Raw genomic sequence first — 17,500 nt, 5'->3', positions numbered from 1 at the left:
TCTCTCTCCCTCCCTCCCTCCTCCCTCTCTTCCTCGCTTTAGTCCTTATAGGGCAGGCCCTGAGGGAGTCGACCAATCAGACGTCTCGCAGAGTTGCCGTACTTTCTCCCATCATTCAGTGCATTCCTCACAGAGAATGAAGAATCGGTTTAACAGTACGGTGAGGAAGTACGTTACTGCAGTAAAAGTACTAATAGCACACTATAAGGATACTCTGTTACAGTAAAAGTACTAATAACACACTATAGGATACTCTGTTACAGTAAAAGTACTAATAACACACTATAAAGGATACTCTGTTACAGTAAAAGTACTAATAGCACACCATAAGGATACTCTGTTACAGTAAGAGTACTAATAGCACACTATAAGGATACTCTGTTACAGTAAGAATACTAATAGCACACTATAAGGATACTCTGTTACAGTAAGAGTACTAATAGCACACTATAAGGATACTCTGTTACAGTAAGAATACTAATAGCACACTATAATGATACTCTGTTACAGTAAAAGTACTAATAGCACACTATAAGGATACTCTGTTACAGTTAAAGTACTAATAACACACTATAAGGATACTCTGTTACAGTAAAAGTACTAATAGCAGACTTTAAGGATACTCTGTTACCGTAAAAGTAACTAAATGTGCAGTGTTTAAATAATGTTTTTTAACTAAAAGTACTAATACCACACACTTACTTTATTACTAATACATAAACATTATTATTACTACATTAAGATTATAAGATTATTACTAATATATTAACATTGTTAACATTATTAATTATACATTAACATTATTAACATTATTACTAATACATTAACATTATTAACATTACTAACACATTAACATTGTTAACATTATTACTAATACATTAACATTGTTAACATTATTACTATACATTAACATTATTAACATTATTACTATACATTAACATTAACATTATTACTATACATTAACATTATTAACATTATTACTATACATTAACATTATTACTATACATTAACATTGTTAACATTATTACTAATACATTAACATTGTTAACATTATTACTATACATTAACATTATTAACATTATTACTATACATTAACATTGTTAACATTATTACTAATACATTAACATTATTAACATTATTACTATACATTAACATGGTTAACATTATTACTAACACATTAACATTATTAACATTATTACTATACATTAACATTAACATTATTACTATACATTAACATTATTAACATTATTACTATACATTAACATTATTACTATACATTAACATTGTTAACATTATTACTAATACATTAACATTGTTAACATTATTACTATACATTAACATTATTAACATTATTACTATACATTAACATTGTTAACATTATTACTAATACATTAACATTATTAACATTATTACTATACATTAACATGGTTAACATTATTACTAACACATTAACATTGTTACTAATACATTAACATTATTACTATACATTAACATTATTACTATACATTACCATTGTTAACATTATTACTATACATTAACATTATTAACATTATTACTAAAACATTAACATTGTTAACATTATTAATAATACATTACCATTATTAACATTATTACTAATACATTAACATGATGAACATTATTACTAATACATTAACATTGTTAACATTATTACTATACATTAACATTGTTAACATTATTACTATACATTAACATTGTTAACATTATTAATAACACATTACCATTATTAACATTATTACTATACATTAACATTATTAACATTATTACTAACACATTAACATTGTTAACATTATTAATAATACATTACCATTGTTAACATTATTACTAATGCATTAACATTATTAATAATACATTAACATTATTAATAATACATTAACATTGTTAACATTATTACTAACACATTAACATTATTACTAATACATTAACATAATTAACATTATTACTAATGTAACTGGACGTTGACTCGTTTGAATTATCTCGTGTTGTCTGGTTTTGATTCTCAGGTCTGATCCACTAAAGATATTCTACTAATCATATTACATATTTAATTACATTATATATTACATACTACAAATTACATATTTAATGACATATTACATTTTACATATGACATTTAATATGACATGACATAATACATATTTAATGACATTATATATTACATTTTACATATGACATATTTAATGACCCATGATCTTTGTCTCTGCGCTTAAGTCCCCTCCATCTGAGGACTCTGATGTCTGACTGTCTGACTCACAGAAAGAGTTCATTCAGATCAGAGGAGATGTTTGATCGGATCAGTTATTAAAGGAGCGTTTCAGAGTCACATGTTTCTTCTGTCTCATTTGTTTAGCTGCTGAAAAAAGACTATAATAATAATATGAATTATGAGCGAAGGGAGAGAATTTGTTAGAGATTTGAATGATTCTGTGAGTTTGTTACAAGAGAGAAACTTTAACACTGATTATTACAACTAGTTTAAGTTTATTAAGTATTAATATCCGGATAACATAATCGTTCATATAAGTGACCTCTGGTTACTATTTGACTTTACTCTCTGTCTCACCTCCTCATATGGAAGTGTAACATGTTCACACACACACACACACACACACACACACACACACACACACACACACACACAGATAAACAATGACATCATCAGTTTACATGATGGAGACCAGGATCCTCTGAGGACCAAACACAGAGACGTGTTGGGACGACTGGACATTAAAGGACAAACCAGTAGTGAAACTAAATACATCAATAAAGTAAGAGAGAGAGACAGAAGGAGACAGAGAGAGAGAGAGAGACAGACAGAGAGAGAGAGAGAGAGAGAGAGAGAGAGAGAGAGACAAACAGAGAGAGAGGCAGAGAGACACAGAGAGAGAGACAGACAGAGAGACACAGAGAGAGAGACAGAGAGAGAGAGAAAGACAGAGAGAGAGAGACATACAGAGAGAGATAGAGAGACAGAGAGACAGACAGAGAGAAAGAGAGACAGAGAGAGAGACAGAAGGAGACAGAGAGAGAGACAGACAGAGAGAGAGAGAGAGACAGACAGACAGAGAGAGAAAGAGAGAGAGAGAGAGAGAGAGACATACAGAGCGAGAGAGAGACAGACAGAGAGAGAGAGATACAGACAGACAGACGGTGAGAGAGAGAGAGAGACAGTTTCTGGTGTAGACAGACTTCCTGTTGTTTACAGTCTGATTAATAACTTGATTGTTTCATAGGAATCCAGATTATTATTTAAACCAATAAAAAGATAAATCATCATCAGACCAGTTTGTTCAGATTACTTTCAGCCAATCAGATCCACCCGGTTTACCTGCCTTCAACCACAGCTGTGATTGGTCGATACGACCCAGAACAACAGCAGCTGGTTCCAGACAGTTGGACCTGGATTTACTGGGAACCAACCAGTACTCAGAGTCAACTACGACTCCCAGAGTGCATTGCACCGACAAACATCCAATTACAGAGCTTCAACCGAAGCTACAGATTTGACTTTTTTGCAGAACCTGATGAAGCATTCAGCCGGTTACAGTGGCTACTGAGGCTCATGGGTAATGTAGTATTTAGAGAAGTGGACATGATGACTCCTTAAAAGGAAACTTTACTACAAGGAAGAGAACGCTTCCTTTGAAACACCACCCAGTTTACTAAAGGACACGAGGAGACAAACTAAAACACAACAACAGACGAAGACGGTCTGTAGCTGGAACGCCTAAAAAGGAAGCTGGTCAGTAAATAAGAGGAGCCTCCTCCTCCTCTTCCTCCTCTTCCACCTCCTCTCCTCCTCCTCTCATGTAAGGAGAGGAAACATGGGGGGTGTGGTCTCCTATCCTCCCTCCTTCACTATGTCCTTGTTTAGATGTACAGGGTTCATCTCCTTCATAGCTTCATACCACCATCACTGATTTATGCTCTTTACTTACACTTTAATATCTAATATTAACACAAACATACACTTCATATATTGTTCTGACTTCTCCACATGTATGTAAAGTTAATGAATGTAGAACGTGTTCTTCACTAACAGATGTTCTTCACTAACAGATGTTCTCGTAGACATTCTAACAGACAAAGATCCTCTGAGCAACAGAAGAACAAAAAGAAAAGTACAAAGAACCTAGAAACTTAGATTTAAACAGGAACAGCTTCCTGTTTCAAGAGTTTCACAATAAAAGCATCCTAGAACAAGCTGGAGTTAACTTCATCACAGTAGAAACATAATGAGTTATAACATCTGTAACATCAGCTGATCTAATCATAGTTTAAGTATAATTAGTTATTATAGAAGAGAAGAAGGAAAAGGGTCATATTTATTTACATAATCTATTATATCTGTTCATATATTGTTATTATTGTTGTATTTCTTATGTTTTATACTCATGTTTTACTTCACTGTGTAGGTGAAGTGGGCCATTCATACAACACACACACACACACACACACTCTGCCTGGACTTTGACCGAAAATGGGAAAACAGCTGGACTCCTTAAAGGGACGTCTGAAACTGTTTCTGATTGGCCGACAAACATCAACACACAACCAGCTCAGGAATGTGTGTGTGTGTGTGTGTGTGTGTGTGTGTGTGTGTGTGTGTGTGTGTGTTCTGCCATTTTTGTTTCTTTTTATGGCAACAGGAGCAGCAGAGGTGGAAGAAGTACTAATACTTCAGTGTTACAAGTAAAAGCACAAAAGTATTAGCATCAAAATATAATTAAAGTACTTATAAACCAGATTAAATAAAAAAATACTTTTGACTCATTAATGTGTTCATCAGATTATCAGATGGTAAAGATGGAGCTCATCTCAATTTAATGAGTTAAATGCAACCACGTTTGTTTTGCCTCCTTGCACCAACGCAGCGGCGCGTTGGAGGTGACGCTGGTTCTTATAGATACTGTGACGTCAGGCCGTAGAACAGGAAGTCCACTGCGGTGCCTGTGGCCCTCGTCCAATGAGATCTCAGTGTTGAGTTCCAGACGAAAATTCCCATGTTGATCTAAACACATGGTGAGGCCCCAACTCTGGTCTGGGTCAGGACAGAGACTCTGAGTCAGGACAGAGACTCTGGGTCAGGATAGAGACTCTGGGTCAGGACAGAGACTCTGGTCTGGGTCAGGATAGAGTCCCTGGGTCAGGAAAGAGACTCTGGGTCAGGATAGAGTCTCTGGTCTGGGTCAGGATAGAGTCTCTGGGTAAGGGCAGAGACTCTGGGTCAGGATAGAGTCTCTGGGTCAGGACAGAGACTCTGGTCTGGGTCAGGATAAAGTATCTGGGTCAGGGCAGAGACTCTGGGTCAGGATAGAGTCTCTGGGTCATGACAGAGACTCTGGTCTGGGTCAGGATAGAGTATCTGGGTCAGGGCAGAGACTCTGAGTCAGGACAGAGACTCTGGTCTGGGTCAGGATAGAGTATCTGGGTCAGGACAGAGACTCAGGGTCAGGATAGAGTATCTGATCTGGGTCAGGATAGAGACTCTGGGTCAGGACAGAGACTCTGGTCTGGGTCAGGATAGAGACTCTGGGTCAGGATAGAGTCTCTGGGTCAGGACAGAGACTCTGGGTCAGGACAGACACTCTGAGTCAGGACAGAGACTCTGGGTCAGGGCAGAGACTCTGGATCAGGACAGAGACTCTGGTCTGGGTCAGGACTGAGACTCTGAGTCAGGACAGAGACTCTGGGTCAGGATAGAGACTCTGGGTCAGGGCAGAGACTCTGGGTCAGGACAGAGACTCTGGGTCAGGATAGAGACTCTGGGTCAGGACAGAGACTCTGGTCTGGGTCAGGATAGAGACTCTGGGTCAGGATAGAGTCTCTGGGTCAGGACAGAGACTCTGGGTCAGGACAGAGACTCTGAGTCAGGACAGAGACTCTGGGTCAGGGCAGAGACTCTGGATCAGGACAGAGACTCTGGTCTGGGTCAGGACAGAGACTCTGAGTCAGGACAGAGACTTTGGGTCAGGATAAAGACTCTGGGTCAGGGCAGAGACTCTGGGTCAGGACAGAGACTCTGGGTCAGGGCAGAGACTCTGGATCAGGACAGAGACTCTGAGTCAGGACAGAGACTCTGGGTCAGGACAGAGACTTGTATTTGTAAAGTATTTGTTGTTAGTTTTAGATATTAGTTGACTTTGATCCATGTTATTAGAACTTAATAAACTCTGTTCTACTTTAAAGAGCAGCTGTCTGTGATTACTTTGTGCATGTGTATTGTAATAACAGCTGATCAAACCTTCAGTGTTCACTCTGAATGTGTAACAGTACTTTGACTGTTGACATTGTGAGTGAATACTAATTATGAGACTTAGTTTATAGTTTGGTTATTGGTCTCTGTTCTCAGGGTGGCGCCCCGTTATTATTAACATGTGTTAATAATCTTACTGACATTAATAATTTAGTTTTTCATATTTGCTGATAACTCAAACACGCTCCTGATAGATCTCAACACCAGAGTCTCTGCCCTGACCCAGAGTCTCTGCCCTGACCCAGACCAGAGTCTCTGCCCTGACCCAGAGTCTCTGTCCTGACCCAGACCAGAGTCTCTGCCCTGACCCAGAGTCTCTGTCCTGACCCAGAGTCTCTGTCCTGACCCAGACCAGAGTCTCTGCCCTGACCCAGAGTCTCTGTCCTGACCCAGACCAGAGTCTCTGTCCTGACCCAGAGTCTCTGTCCTGACCCAGACCAGAGTCTCTGCCCTGACCCAGGATAAATGTTCTTTCTTTCTTTTGTACAAACTGTTTTTGTCTTTTTTTAATTTCACATTTACTTCTTCACTTATTTCTCTTTCTGTTACTCGAGTACGTTGAGGAACATTTTAGATTCTGTTCTCTGGGAAATGTGATCAACAACATGTTTGTACGTTCTAGAGACGTATGATCTCTCCAGAGTGTGATGGCTGTTTATTGCTGATGGTTGATGTGTTTGGTTCAGAGAGAAGAAGAGTGTTGCTCTGCATGTGTCTTATGTATGAAGCTGTAGCTCCCCCTACAGGAGGACCTTTGTCAGTGCACTTCTCTGATGTTTCACATGTTGACCAGCAGGTGGCGCCGCTGGTCAACATGTGAAACATCAGACAGGACAAGCTTTTTTATTTCTTCTCTTTAATGTTCACGTTCACTTTGTTTTAACTCGAGACAGGAAGTTCTATAATAGTTATATATATATCTATAACGTATGACATCATCAGACTCTTATTTACAGACATGTGATGATGGCGTTCAGGAGTTTCCCAGAAAAATCTGTCAGCCAGCCAGTGTAATGTGACAGGAAGTGAGACAAAAGACTCTCACTGTGGAAGTTACATCATCACTTTCTAGGCACACACACACGTTGAGCTTCTAATCTTGTGAGGACTCGTTGCCTAACTGCAACTTTAATCTGAATCACAATCAGTTAAAGAATGAGGAATGTACACGATGTCCTCACTTATTACAAATGTCCTCACATTTCCAAAGTGTCCTTCTAAACCTTCTCAACATGTCTCTAAGTGTCCTTCTAAACCTTTTCAAAGTGTCTCTAAATGTCCTTCTAAACCTTCTCAACGTGTCTCTAAATGTCCTTCTAAACCTTCTCAACGTGTCTTTAAGTGTCCTTCTAGACCTTCTCAACGTGTCTCTAAGTGTCCTTCTAAACCTTCTCAAAGTGTCTCTAAATGTCCTTCTAAACCTTCTCAAAGTGTCTCTAAGTGTCCCATCTTTTTAAATGTCCTCACAGAGTTTGAAACATGATGCTTGTTGTGTCTAAAAGTGAAAGTGGTCCTAACTGGACAGATACGCTGAGAACAATAGACACAAACACTGGACTTTCCCCACTGATTTCCCAGAATGCACCACTGGACCACTTTATAGGACACTTAACAGAGAGTTTATGTCTTTAAACACCTTTCATGGACAGAATGTTTATCTATTATTAAAAGACGAGAGGACACAGAGACAAACATTTATTTATAGAACATCTTACTGGGAACAGGTCAGAGGTTATCTGTCTTCAATCTCAGGTCATCTATTTATGTGTTTCTGCAGTACTTCTACTACCTCTACTGTAGTACTTCTACTACCTTACTTCTACTACCTCTACTGTAGTACTTCTACTACCTCTACTGTAGTACTTCTACTACCTCTACTGTAGTAGTACTTCTACTACCTCTACTGTAATACTTCTACTACCTTACTTCTACCTCTACTGTAGTACTTCTACTACCTCCACTGTAGTACCTCACTGTAGTATTTCTACTACCTCCACTGTAGTACCTCACTGTAATACTTCTACTACCTCTACTGTAGTACTTCTACTACCTCTACTGTAGTACTTCTACTACCTCCACTGTAGTACCTTACTGTAATACTTCTACTACCTCTACTGTAGTATTTCTACTACCTCTACTGTAGTACTTCTACTACCTCTACTGTAGTACCTCACTGTAGTACTTCTACTACCTCTACTGTAGTACTTCTACTACCTCTACTGTAGTACCTCACTGTAGTACTTCTACTACCTCTACTGTAGTACTTCTACTACCTCTACTGTAGTACCTCACTGTAGTACTTGAACGTTATTGTTACTGTGTTCATCAGTCAGTTCAGGATATCTCACCTCTACTGTAGTACTCTTCTGTAGTACTTTACTGTAGTATTTTATATGGTTTCAGCTTTTCATTCTTCTTCAGTTTTCTAAACTCCTGCTCTCACTTTGTTATTATGGGATGTCGAGTTTAAACCTTCACTCCTCAAATCATCATCATCACCTTCGTCTTCGTGTCTCAACAAGTGAGAGAGTTCAGATACAGAGTGAAGGAGGAGACATGTTTCTGCAGGTCCAGGGTCTGGTCCTGTGTCTGCAGGTCCAGGATCTGGTCCTGTGTCTGCAGGTCCAGGGTCTGGTCCTGTTTCTGCAGGTCCAGGGTCTGGTCCTGTGTCTGCAGGTCCGGGATCTGGTCCTGTGTCTGCAGGTCCAGGGTCTGGTTCTGTGTCTGCAGGTCCAGGATCTGGTCCTGTGTCTGCAGGTCCGGGATCTGGTCCTGTTTCTGCAGGTCCAGGGTCTGGTCCTGTTTCTGCAGGTCCGGGATCTGGTTCTGTGTCTGCAGGTCCAGGGTCTGGTCCTGTTTTTGCAGGTCCAGGGTCTGGTCCTGTATCTGCAGGTCCGGGATCTGGTCCTGTGTCTGCAGGTCCAGGGTCTGGTCCTGTGTCTGCAGGTCCAGGATCTGGTCCTGTGTTTGCAGGTCCAGGATCTGGTCCTGTGTCTGCAGGTCCAGGGTCTGGTCCTGTGTCTGCAGGTCCGGGATCTGGTCCTGTTTCTGCAGGTCCGGGGTCTGGTCCTGTTTCTGCAGGAATTACAGGATTACAGCAGCATAGTGGAGTATATATATAATATATACGGTTTATATATTATTTATAATACTTGTTTTGATCTTGTATTATAAACAAGTAATAAACAATAAATACTATATATACAGATTTATATTGCACAGATGATTTTTAGTGTTGTTAGTGTTTGATGGTCTGCTGGGAGCACAGCTGGTTGTGCAGCCTGACAGCAGCAGGAAGGAAGGACCTGCGGTACCTCTCCTTCACACACCGTATATACATATATATACATATATATATGTATATATATGTATGAAGGCCTCAGTGTGTGTGTGTGTGTGTGTGTGTGTGTATGTGTGTGTGTGTGTGTGTGTGAATCATTCACCAGAATTCCTTTGAAATGTTTCACACATTTTAACTGAATTTCAAGAAAGTTTAATTTCTATCTGTCATTTTAAAACAAAAACTACTAGTGTGGATGTAGTATTAGTGTGTAGTACTAGTGTGTAGTACTAGTGTGGATGTAGTACTAGTGTGTAGTATTAGTGTGTAGTAGTAGTGTGTAGTACTAGTGTGTAGTAGTAGTGTGTAGTACTAGTGTGTAGTATTAGTGTGTAGTACTAGTGTGGATGTAGTATTAGTGTGTAGCACTAGTGTGTAGTACTAGTGTGGATGTAGTATTAGTGTGTAGTACTAGTGTGTAGTACTAGTGTGGATGTAGTACTAGTGTGTAGTATTAGTGTGTAGTACTAGTGTGTAGTACTAGTGTGTAGTATTAGTGTGTAGTACTAGTGTGGATGTAGTATTAGTGTGTAGTACTAGTGTGTAGTATTAGTGTGGATGTAGTACTAGTGTGTAGTACTAGTGTGTAGTACTAGTGTGGATGTAGTACGAGTGTGTAGTAGTAGTGTGTAGTACTAGTGTGTAGTACTAGTGTGTAGTATTAGTGTGGATGTAGTATTAGTGTGGATGTAGTACTAGTGTGGATGTAGTATTAGTGTGTAGTACTAGTGTGTAGTACTAGTGTGTAGTACTAGTGTGGATGTAGTATTAGTGTGTAGTACTAGTGTGGATGTAGTACTAGTGTTTAGTATTAGTGTGTAGTAGTAGTGTGTAGTACTAGTGTGTAGTACTAGTGTGGATGTAGTATTAGTGTGTAGTATTAGTGTGTAGTACTAGTGTGTAGTACTAGTGTGTAGTATTAGTGTGTAGTACTAGTGTGGATGTAGTATTAGTGTGTAGTACTAGTGTGTAGTATTAGTGTGGATGTAGTACTAGTGTGTAGTACTAGTGTGTAGTACTAGTGTGGATGTAGTACGAGTGTGTAGTAGTAGTGTGTAGTACTAGTGTGTAGTACTAGTGTGTAGTATTAGTGTGGATGTAGTATTAGTGTGGATGTAGTACTAGTGTGGATGTAGTATTAGTGTGTAGTACTAGTGTGTAGTACTAGTGTGTAGTACTAGTGTGGATGTAGTATTAGTGTGTAGTACTAGTGTGGATGTAGTACTAGTGTTTAGTATTAGTGTGTAGTAGTAGTGTGTAGTACTAGTGTGTAGTACTAGTGTGGATGTAGTATTAGTGTGTAGTACTAGTGTGTAGTATTAGTGTGGATGTAGTACTAGTGTGTAGTACTAGTGTGCAGTACTAGTGTGGATGTAGTACGAGTGTGTAGTAGTAGTGTGTAGTACTAGTGTGTAGTATTAGTGTGTAGTACTAGTGTGTAGTATTAGTGTGGATGTAGTATTAGTGTGGATGTAGTACTAGTGTGTAGTACTAGTGTGTAGTATTAGTGTGGATGTAGTACTAGTGTGGATGTAGTATTAGTGTGTAGTACTAGTGTGGATGTAGTACTAGTGTGTAGTACTAGTGTGTAGTACTAGTGTGGATGTAGTATTAGTGTGTAGTACTAGTGTGGATGTAGTACTAGTGTTTAGTATTAGTGTGTAGTAGTAGTGTGTAGTACTAGTGTGTAGTACTAGTGTGGATGTAGTACTAGTGTGTAGTACTAGTGTGTAGTATTAGTGTGGATGTAGTATTACTGTGGATGTAGTACTAGTGTGTAGTGATAGTGTGTAGTATTAGTGTGGATGTAGTACTAGTGTGGATGTAGTATTAGTGTGTAGTATTAGTGTGGATGTAGTACTAGTGTGGATGTAGTACTAGTGTGTAGTACTAGTGTGGATGTAGTACTAGTGTGTAGTATTAGTGTGTAGTAGTAGTGTGTAGTACTAGTGTGTAGTATTAGTGTGTAGTACTAGTGTGGATGTAGTATTAGTGTGTAGTATTAATGTGGATGTAGTACTAGTGTGGATGTAGTACTAGTGTGTAGTACTAGTGTGGATGTAGTACTAGTGTGTAGTATTAGTGTGTAGTACTAGTGTGTAGTACTAGTGTGGATGTAGTACTAGTGTGTAGTATTAGTGTGTAGTACTAGTGTGTAGTACTAGTGTGTAGTACTAGTGTGGATGTAGCCTCAGCCCCGCTGCAGTAAAAGACGTCGGGACGGGAACTTTGTCCCCACAAGGAGGGCGAGTCCCCACAATGTGAGTGTGTAAACAGATTTATGTTCCCATAAGACAGGTTAAACACGCCTCACAGTGAGAGTCCTAGACCACGTCCTGATATGGTCTGAGTGATCTGAATGAAAACACACTAAGAGATCAGTGAGGAATCTGATCCGGACCCTGCTGGACTCCTTTCTTTGGGGGTTTCTGGTAGCAGTCTCAATGGGAAACATCTGGACTTCAGCTTGCTGAGCCAGATCCTGGAGGAGCTGTTTGTTATCTGCAGCCAATCAGATCGCAGTGTGGGGATCATGTGACTTCTGGTAAACAGCTCTGAGTGTGTGAAGTCCTCCTCTTCTTCTTCTGCTGCTTCATCTCTCACTGATGAATACTACAAACAGTACTGCTGATACTACTACAGTAATACTACAGTACTACTACTGATAGTACTACAGTAATACTACTGATACTACTATGACTTATATATACATTTAAGTCATAATATTCTTATAAACCTTTATGGACAGTCATGAGTGCTTATAACTATAATTATAGTTTACAACACAGTATAAGTACAAAGTACTGTGAACAGATTATAACACAGTATAAGTATAAAGTACTATGAACAGATTATAACACAGTATAAGTATAAAGTACTATGAACAGATTATAACACAGTATAAGTACAAAGTACTATGAACAGATTATAACACAGTATAAGTATAAAGTACTATGAACAGATTATAACACAGTATAAGTATAAAGTACTATGAACAGATAACACACCGAGAAACATTGTTGTACTTTAGTTCATAAAGTTTATTGTCAGATCAAAGTGATTCACTTCAGTTCAGAAACAAAAACACAGTTTTTTACATTTCCAGTCAACTTTCTGTTGACTTTAATATTCAAACATTTAAATAAAGTTCTCTTATGTCATCGTCACAGTTTAACTGCAGCGTATTCATAAATGTATGTTAACAGAATATCTTTCAACATGTTGTGTGTTTGTTCAATATGAACATTTCTCTTTAAATACGTCTCAAAGCAGCTCAGATTCACAGCAACATGAAACACATTGAAATAACATTACACTGAGTGGTGCTGAGATATCTTCAGATGGTTTCCATCACTCAACAACATATCAGTTGATTTACTTCTGAGACGATCAATAAAGTTAATATACGAACACTGAATGACTGAGGAGTTATAAATAAATAAATAAATATGACGTGTCTTCAGTCTTATAATGTAAAAGAAGATTTCTGAACTTTAAGTCACTTCACAAACTTCTCCATCGGTCCAGGAACTTCTCCATCGGTTCACAAAGTTCTCTATCACTTCACAAACTTCTCCATCGGTCCAGGAACCAAATGTTAGGAGGAGTTCATGGTCTCTATACTTCTCCATCGGTTCACAAAGTTCTCCATCAGTTCACAAAGTTCTCCATCAGTTCACAAACTTCTCCATCGGTTCACAAACTTCTCCATCAGTGCAGTAAGTCTCCTTCAGTACTTCAGTCCTCCTGGGTGCACAGGGTCCCGGCCAGCCGGTCCCAGTGGGTGAAGTAGGGGGCGTAGTTACAGTTGGACTTGAGGTGGTGCAGGTCGTGGTGGCGGGCCCCGCCGTAGAGGCCCAGAGGCACCAGGCGGTGGGAGGACCACGGCAGGTCATATCCACAGTGATCCTCTACCGACAGACTGATGTTCACCACGAAGAAGACCAGCTCTGTCAGAGGATGACAACCTAGAAGAAACGGGGTCATCGCGGAGAAGAAGCCCAGACTGAGGGTCTCCCAGACTCCAGAGTGCTCCGTGGTCAGGGAGGAGGTGGAGGAGAAGGTGTGGTGCAACTGGAGGAGGAGGAGGAGGAGGAAAAGGTTATTATTATTATTACTATTATTATTCCTTTCTCCAAACATCTTCAGTTTAAAGATCTCATGAAGAAAAGTAGAAATGATCTCAACCATTAATGTTCTCTCAATTCTCTTAATATTTTACACTTTGATCTTTTTCTAATTTTTGATATTTCTATGCGTCACAGGTGAGTCTTGGTTCAGGTACCCACCTTGTGGAAGTTGCAGTAGAGCCATGGGACTCGGTGGTGCAGCAGGTGCCAGATGAAGCTCTGGAAGTCAAAGAGCAGCAGACAGACCAGCACCTGAGCCAGCAGGCGGGCGAGGGGCGGAGCCTCCTGAGGCAGGTGGACCGGTCTCAGGTACCAGTGCATCACGGTCAGAGGCAGGATGAAGACCACGTGGTTGTAGAGAGTCACGGCCAGGCAGCTCCGCACCGAGGCCCAGCTCACGGAGCTCCGAGGCTGCAGCTTGTACCTGCGCACCGGGGCCCACCTGGAGGACAGCAGGTCCAGCAGCAGGAAGGGGGCGCAGCAAGACAGGTAGACAGACAGGGAGAAGAGGACGGGGAAGACAGGTGAGTGCATGAGGGACGAGTGTCCCAGGAGGACGGTCCAGAGGGGCTGCAGCAGCATCCTGCAGTCAGAGTCGGTCATTATTGGATTAATGCTGAGAGAAGAACCACAGCTGCTTTTATAGGAGCTTGGCCCCGCCCACTGACGTGACGTCACCACGCCCTTATAAGGACTCTTCCTGTTGAAGGAGAAGTCTGAGTCAGAGGAAGAAACAAGTTGAGACACAAACATGAACTCTTTCCAGAGAAACACTGAACGCACCTTCAGGTCTCAAACCTTTTCACCACGAAGAAGAGACTCTTCTTCTGTGGTGCGGTGGTGACCTCTACTGGACTCTACTGGACTTACACTTTAAGAACTTGTGTTATAATCTCCTTATAGTACTTTATAATGATATCACTTATACATATTCATAATGATTTACAACAATAAAGCATCTGATTATGATCATAAAGTATCAACATTTTACTACTTTAAGTACATTTTGATGCTGATACTTTTACTTTAGTAATACTTTGAATGCAGGACTTTTACTTTTAACTTGTAACAGAATATTTCCACACTGAGGTATTAGTACTTTTACTGCAGTAACAGACCAGAGTACTTGAGTATTATTGAATAAAAACATGAACATAGCAGGAACGTCTCCAGTCCACTAGGTGGCGAATAAACACCGAAGAAGAAGAACCTACCCGGAAGTTCGTGACACTACCATAATGCACATGAAGAAGAAGAAGAAGAAGAAGAAGAAGAAGAAGAAGAAGAAGAAGAAGAAGAAGAGAAAGAGAAACACTTCCGGTAGTGAACTAACTTTAATGTCGGACTTGTTTCTCCTGAAGCGTCGCTTTTCGGATTCAATGTAAAACATTTAAAAACAAACCGGAAACAACCGAGCTCAGCTAATGCTACTAAACAGTTAGCATCGGTTAGCCGACAGAATGAGCTGCTCCGCCGGTCTGCACACACAGCTGTCCGTCATCATGGAGGCTCTGGTCCACGCTGCGGTGGCGCAGCTGAAGAAGCTGGAGGAGGACGGAGAGGGGTTAGACCCGAACCCTGGGGACCACCAGGTCCTCCAGGTGGTCCGGACCGGAGAGGGGCCTCGTCAGGGGGACAGACTGAAGACCCACAGCCGGGAGAAGATGGTGAGGAGGGGGGGGGGGGGGGTATTATGTTTATTATTATTATGTTTAATGTTTGACTCGTTTCATTTTCAGTGAAGTTTAGATTGAACACAACAGACAAACAAGATGAAACTTAATGAACACAAAGAAAAGACATGAGAGACGTGAGAGACGAGAGAGACAAGAGACGTGAGATACAAGAGACATGAGTCAAGAGACGTGAGATACAAGAGACGTGAGTCAAGAGACGTGAGATACAAGAGACGTGAGACAAGAGACGTGAGATGTGAGAGTCAAGAGACGTGAGAGTCAAGAGACACGAGATACAAGAGACGTGAGATACAAGAGACGTGAGACAAGAGACGTGAGGCAAGAGACGTGAGACAAGAGACGCAAGATACAAGAGACGTGATACAAGAGACGTGAGTCAAGAGACGTGAGAGTCGAGACGTGAGATACAAGAGACGTGAGACAGGAGACGTGAGATACAAGAGACGTGAGATACAAGCGACGTGAGACAGGAGACGTGAGATACAAGAGACGCGAGAGTCAAGAGACGTGAGACAAGAGACGTAAGACAAGAGACGTAAGACAAGAGACGTGAGTCAAGAGACGTCAGAGTCAAGAGACGTGAGACAAGAGATGTGAGTCAAGAGACGTGAGAGTCAAGAGAAGTAAGACGCGAAAGACAAGTTGAGCTGACTGTTGTTGTTGTTGTTGTTGTTGTCCTCGTGTCCGTTGACTCAGGTGCAGTTTGCGTCCCTCATGGAGGTTCTGGGTAACGAGGCTTTGGGTAAGATCATGAACGTGGTGGATGAAGCCAGACTGCTGGTGGAGCCTCCGTCTGTGAGGGGGGGCAGGAGACCTCAGACCAGCATCCTCAACATCCTCAACAACAGACGTGTTGGTACGCAGGCCACGCCTCCACAATCCAACCAATCGGGAAGGTCCCACATGATGATGTCATACTAACATACCTGTGATTTGTCCGTCAGAGGTGGAGCACTCGTACGGAGTCCGACTGGAGATGTACGACACTCACAGATCCACTCAGGTAAGACTCACCTGTTGACTCACCTGTTCATCAGCGGTGCGTTCACTGACCGTCCCGTCCCTGTTCGTTGTGACTTCAGACCAAACCAAAGAACGAGGGAACAGAAAACCTGTTGGTGACCAATAAAGACGAACACGACAACATGGACTTGGGAGCCATCGCTGAGCGTGAGTACCTGACCGGTACCTGACCAATACCTGACCGGTACCTGACCAATACCTGATCAGTACCTGACCAATACCTGACCAGTACCTGACCAATACCTGACCAGTACCTGACCAGTACCTGATCAGTACCTGAACAATACCTGGTCAATAATGCTAATCGCTAGCTTACTCTTATCACTGAAATACACAGTTGTTTATACGTCTACACTGTAGTTTATCACAATAACGGCTCATTTACCAAACCCTCAACATGCTAGTGATTAGCATTAGCATTAGCGATCAGCTAAGTAGCGTAGACGTCCAACACTTCATTTTGTTTTTTATTTTCTGCAACTGTAGCATTACATCAAGGCGGAATTAGCATGCTAGCTAATTAGCTAAAATGCTAACACATAACAGGAAGTTCCAAACTCTGTTCTAACGTCTGATTTGTCCGTCACAGAGCGCCAACACTCCGACACTCACAGATCCACTCAGGTAAGACTGACTCCTGCTGACTCACCTGTTCACTAGCGATGCGTTCACTGACCTGACTGTGACGTCTGTTTGTTTGTGTGTCTGCAGACCAAATCGGAGAACGACGGAACCGAGAACCCGTTTGTCCCGGCGGTGACGGTCAAAGACGAACACGGCAACATCGACCTGGGAGCCATCGCTGAGAGTGAGTACCCGATCAACACCTCATCAATACTGAACCCGATCAACACCTCATCAATACTGATCAGAAGACGCTGCTCTCATAGTTAGAAACAGGAAATCAATCGTCCCATAAATATGTCTCTGATTGATTGATTGATTGCTTAGTCATCTCTTTGTTTTCCTTCCAGGAGCTCGAGTTGAAGCCGCCGAGCCGGTGACCTCCACCGGCTCTCCAGAGTTCGTCCTTCAG

General features: G+C 40.9%; 2 protein-coding genes across 2 annotated transcripts in view; one reads left to right on the top strand and one right to left on the bottom strand.

Moving 5' to 3' along the window:
* Positions 1–13,352: 13,352 nt before the first annotated feature.
* Positions 13,353–14,497, bottom strand: ch25h (cholesterol 25-hydroxylase). The gene is made up of 2 exons (XM_068729168.1): positions 13,904–14,497; positions 13,353–13,688 (listed from the first exon to the last, which is right to left on the bottom strand). The coding sequence occupies exons 1-2, from the start codon at positions 14,495–14,497 to the stop codon at positions 13,353–13,355; spliced, it is 930 nt and encodes a 309-aa protein (XP_068585269.1).
* A 699-nt stretch (positions 14,498–15,196) lies between these two features.
* Positions 15,197–17,500, top strand: part of si:ch211-207i20.2 (uncharacterized protein LOC568537 homolog) — a 3,636-nt gene continuing 1,332 nt past the window's right edge. Inside the window, exons 1-7 of the mRNA XM_068729167.1 lie at positions 15,197–15,411; positions 16,138–16,297; positions 16,386–16,444; positions 16,524–16,611; positions 17,054–17,088; positions 17,176–17,272; positions 17,439–17,500. The exon at positions 17,439–17,500 is cut by the window's right edge and continues 1,332 nt beyond it. Coding sequence (XP_068585268.1) covers positions 15,205–15,411; positions 16,138–16,297; positions 16,386–16,444; positions 16,524–16,611; positions 17,054–17,088; positions 17,176–17,272; positions 17,439–17,500 — 708 coding nt within the window. The 5' untranslated portion in view covers positions 15,197–15,204. The remainder of the gene's footprint in view (positions 15,412–16,137; positions 16,298–16,385; positions 16,445–16,523; positions 16,612–17,053; positions 17,089–17,175; positions 17,273–17,438) is intronic.

The sequence above is a fragment of the Cebidichthys violaceus genome, unplaced genomic scaffold (genome assembly GCF_023349555.1).
Source record: "Cebidichthys violaceus isolate CVI_PGR_0920_01 unplaced genomic scaffold, fCebVio1.0.p SCAF_45, whole genome shotgun sequence".
NCBI classification, from domain to species: Eukaryota; Metazoa; Chordata; class Actinopteri; order Perciformes; family Stichaeidae; genus Cebidichthys; species Cebidichthys violaceus.
This window is presented reverse-complemented; position numbering and strand designations above follow the sequence as displayed.

What these genes read in the sequence shown, in the direction of transcription:
- ch25h (XM_068729168.1), bottom strand. Translation starts at nt 14,497, where the DNA reads ATGTTTGTGTCTCAACTTGTTTCTTCCTCTGACTCAGACTTCTCCTTC. An exon ending in TCTACTGCAACTTCCACAAG is followed by an intron (nt 13,689 to 13,903) that starts GTGGGTACCTGA and finishes CTCCTCCTCCAG; the next exon opens with TTGCACCACACCTTCTCCTC.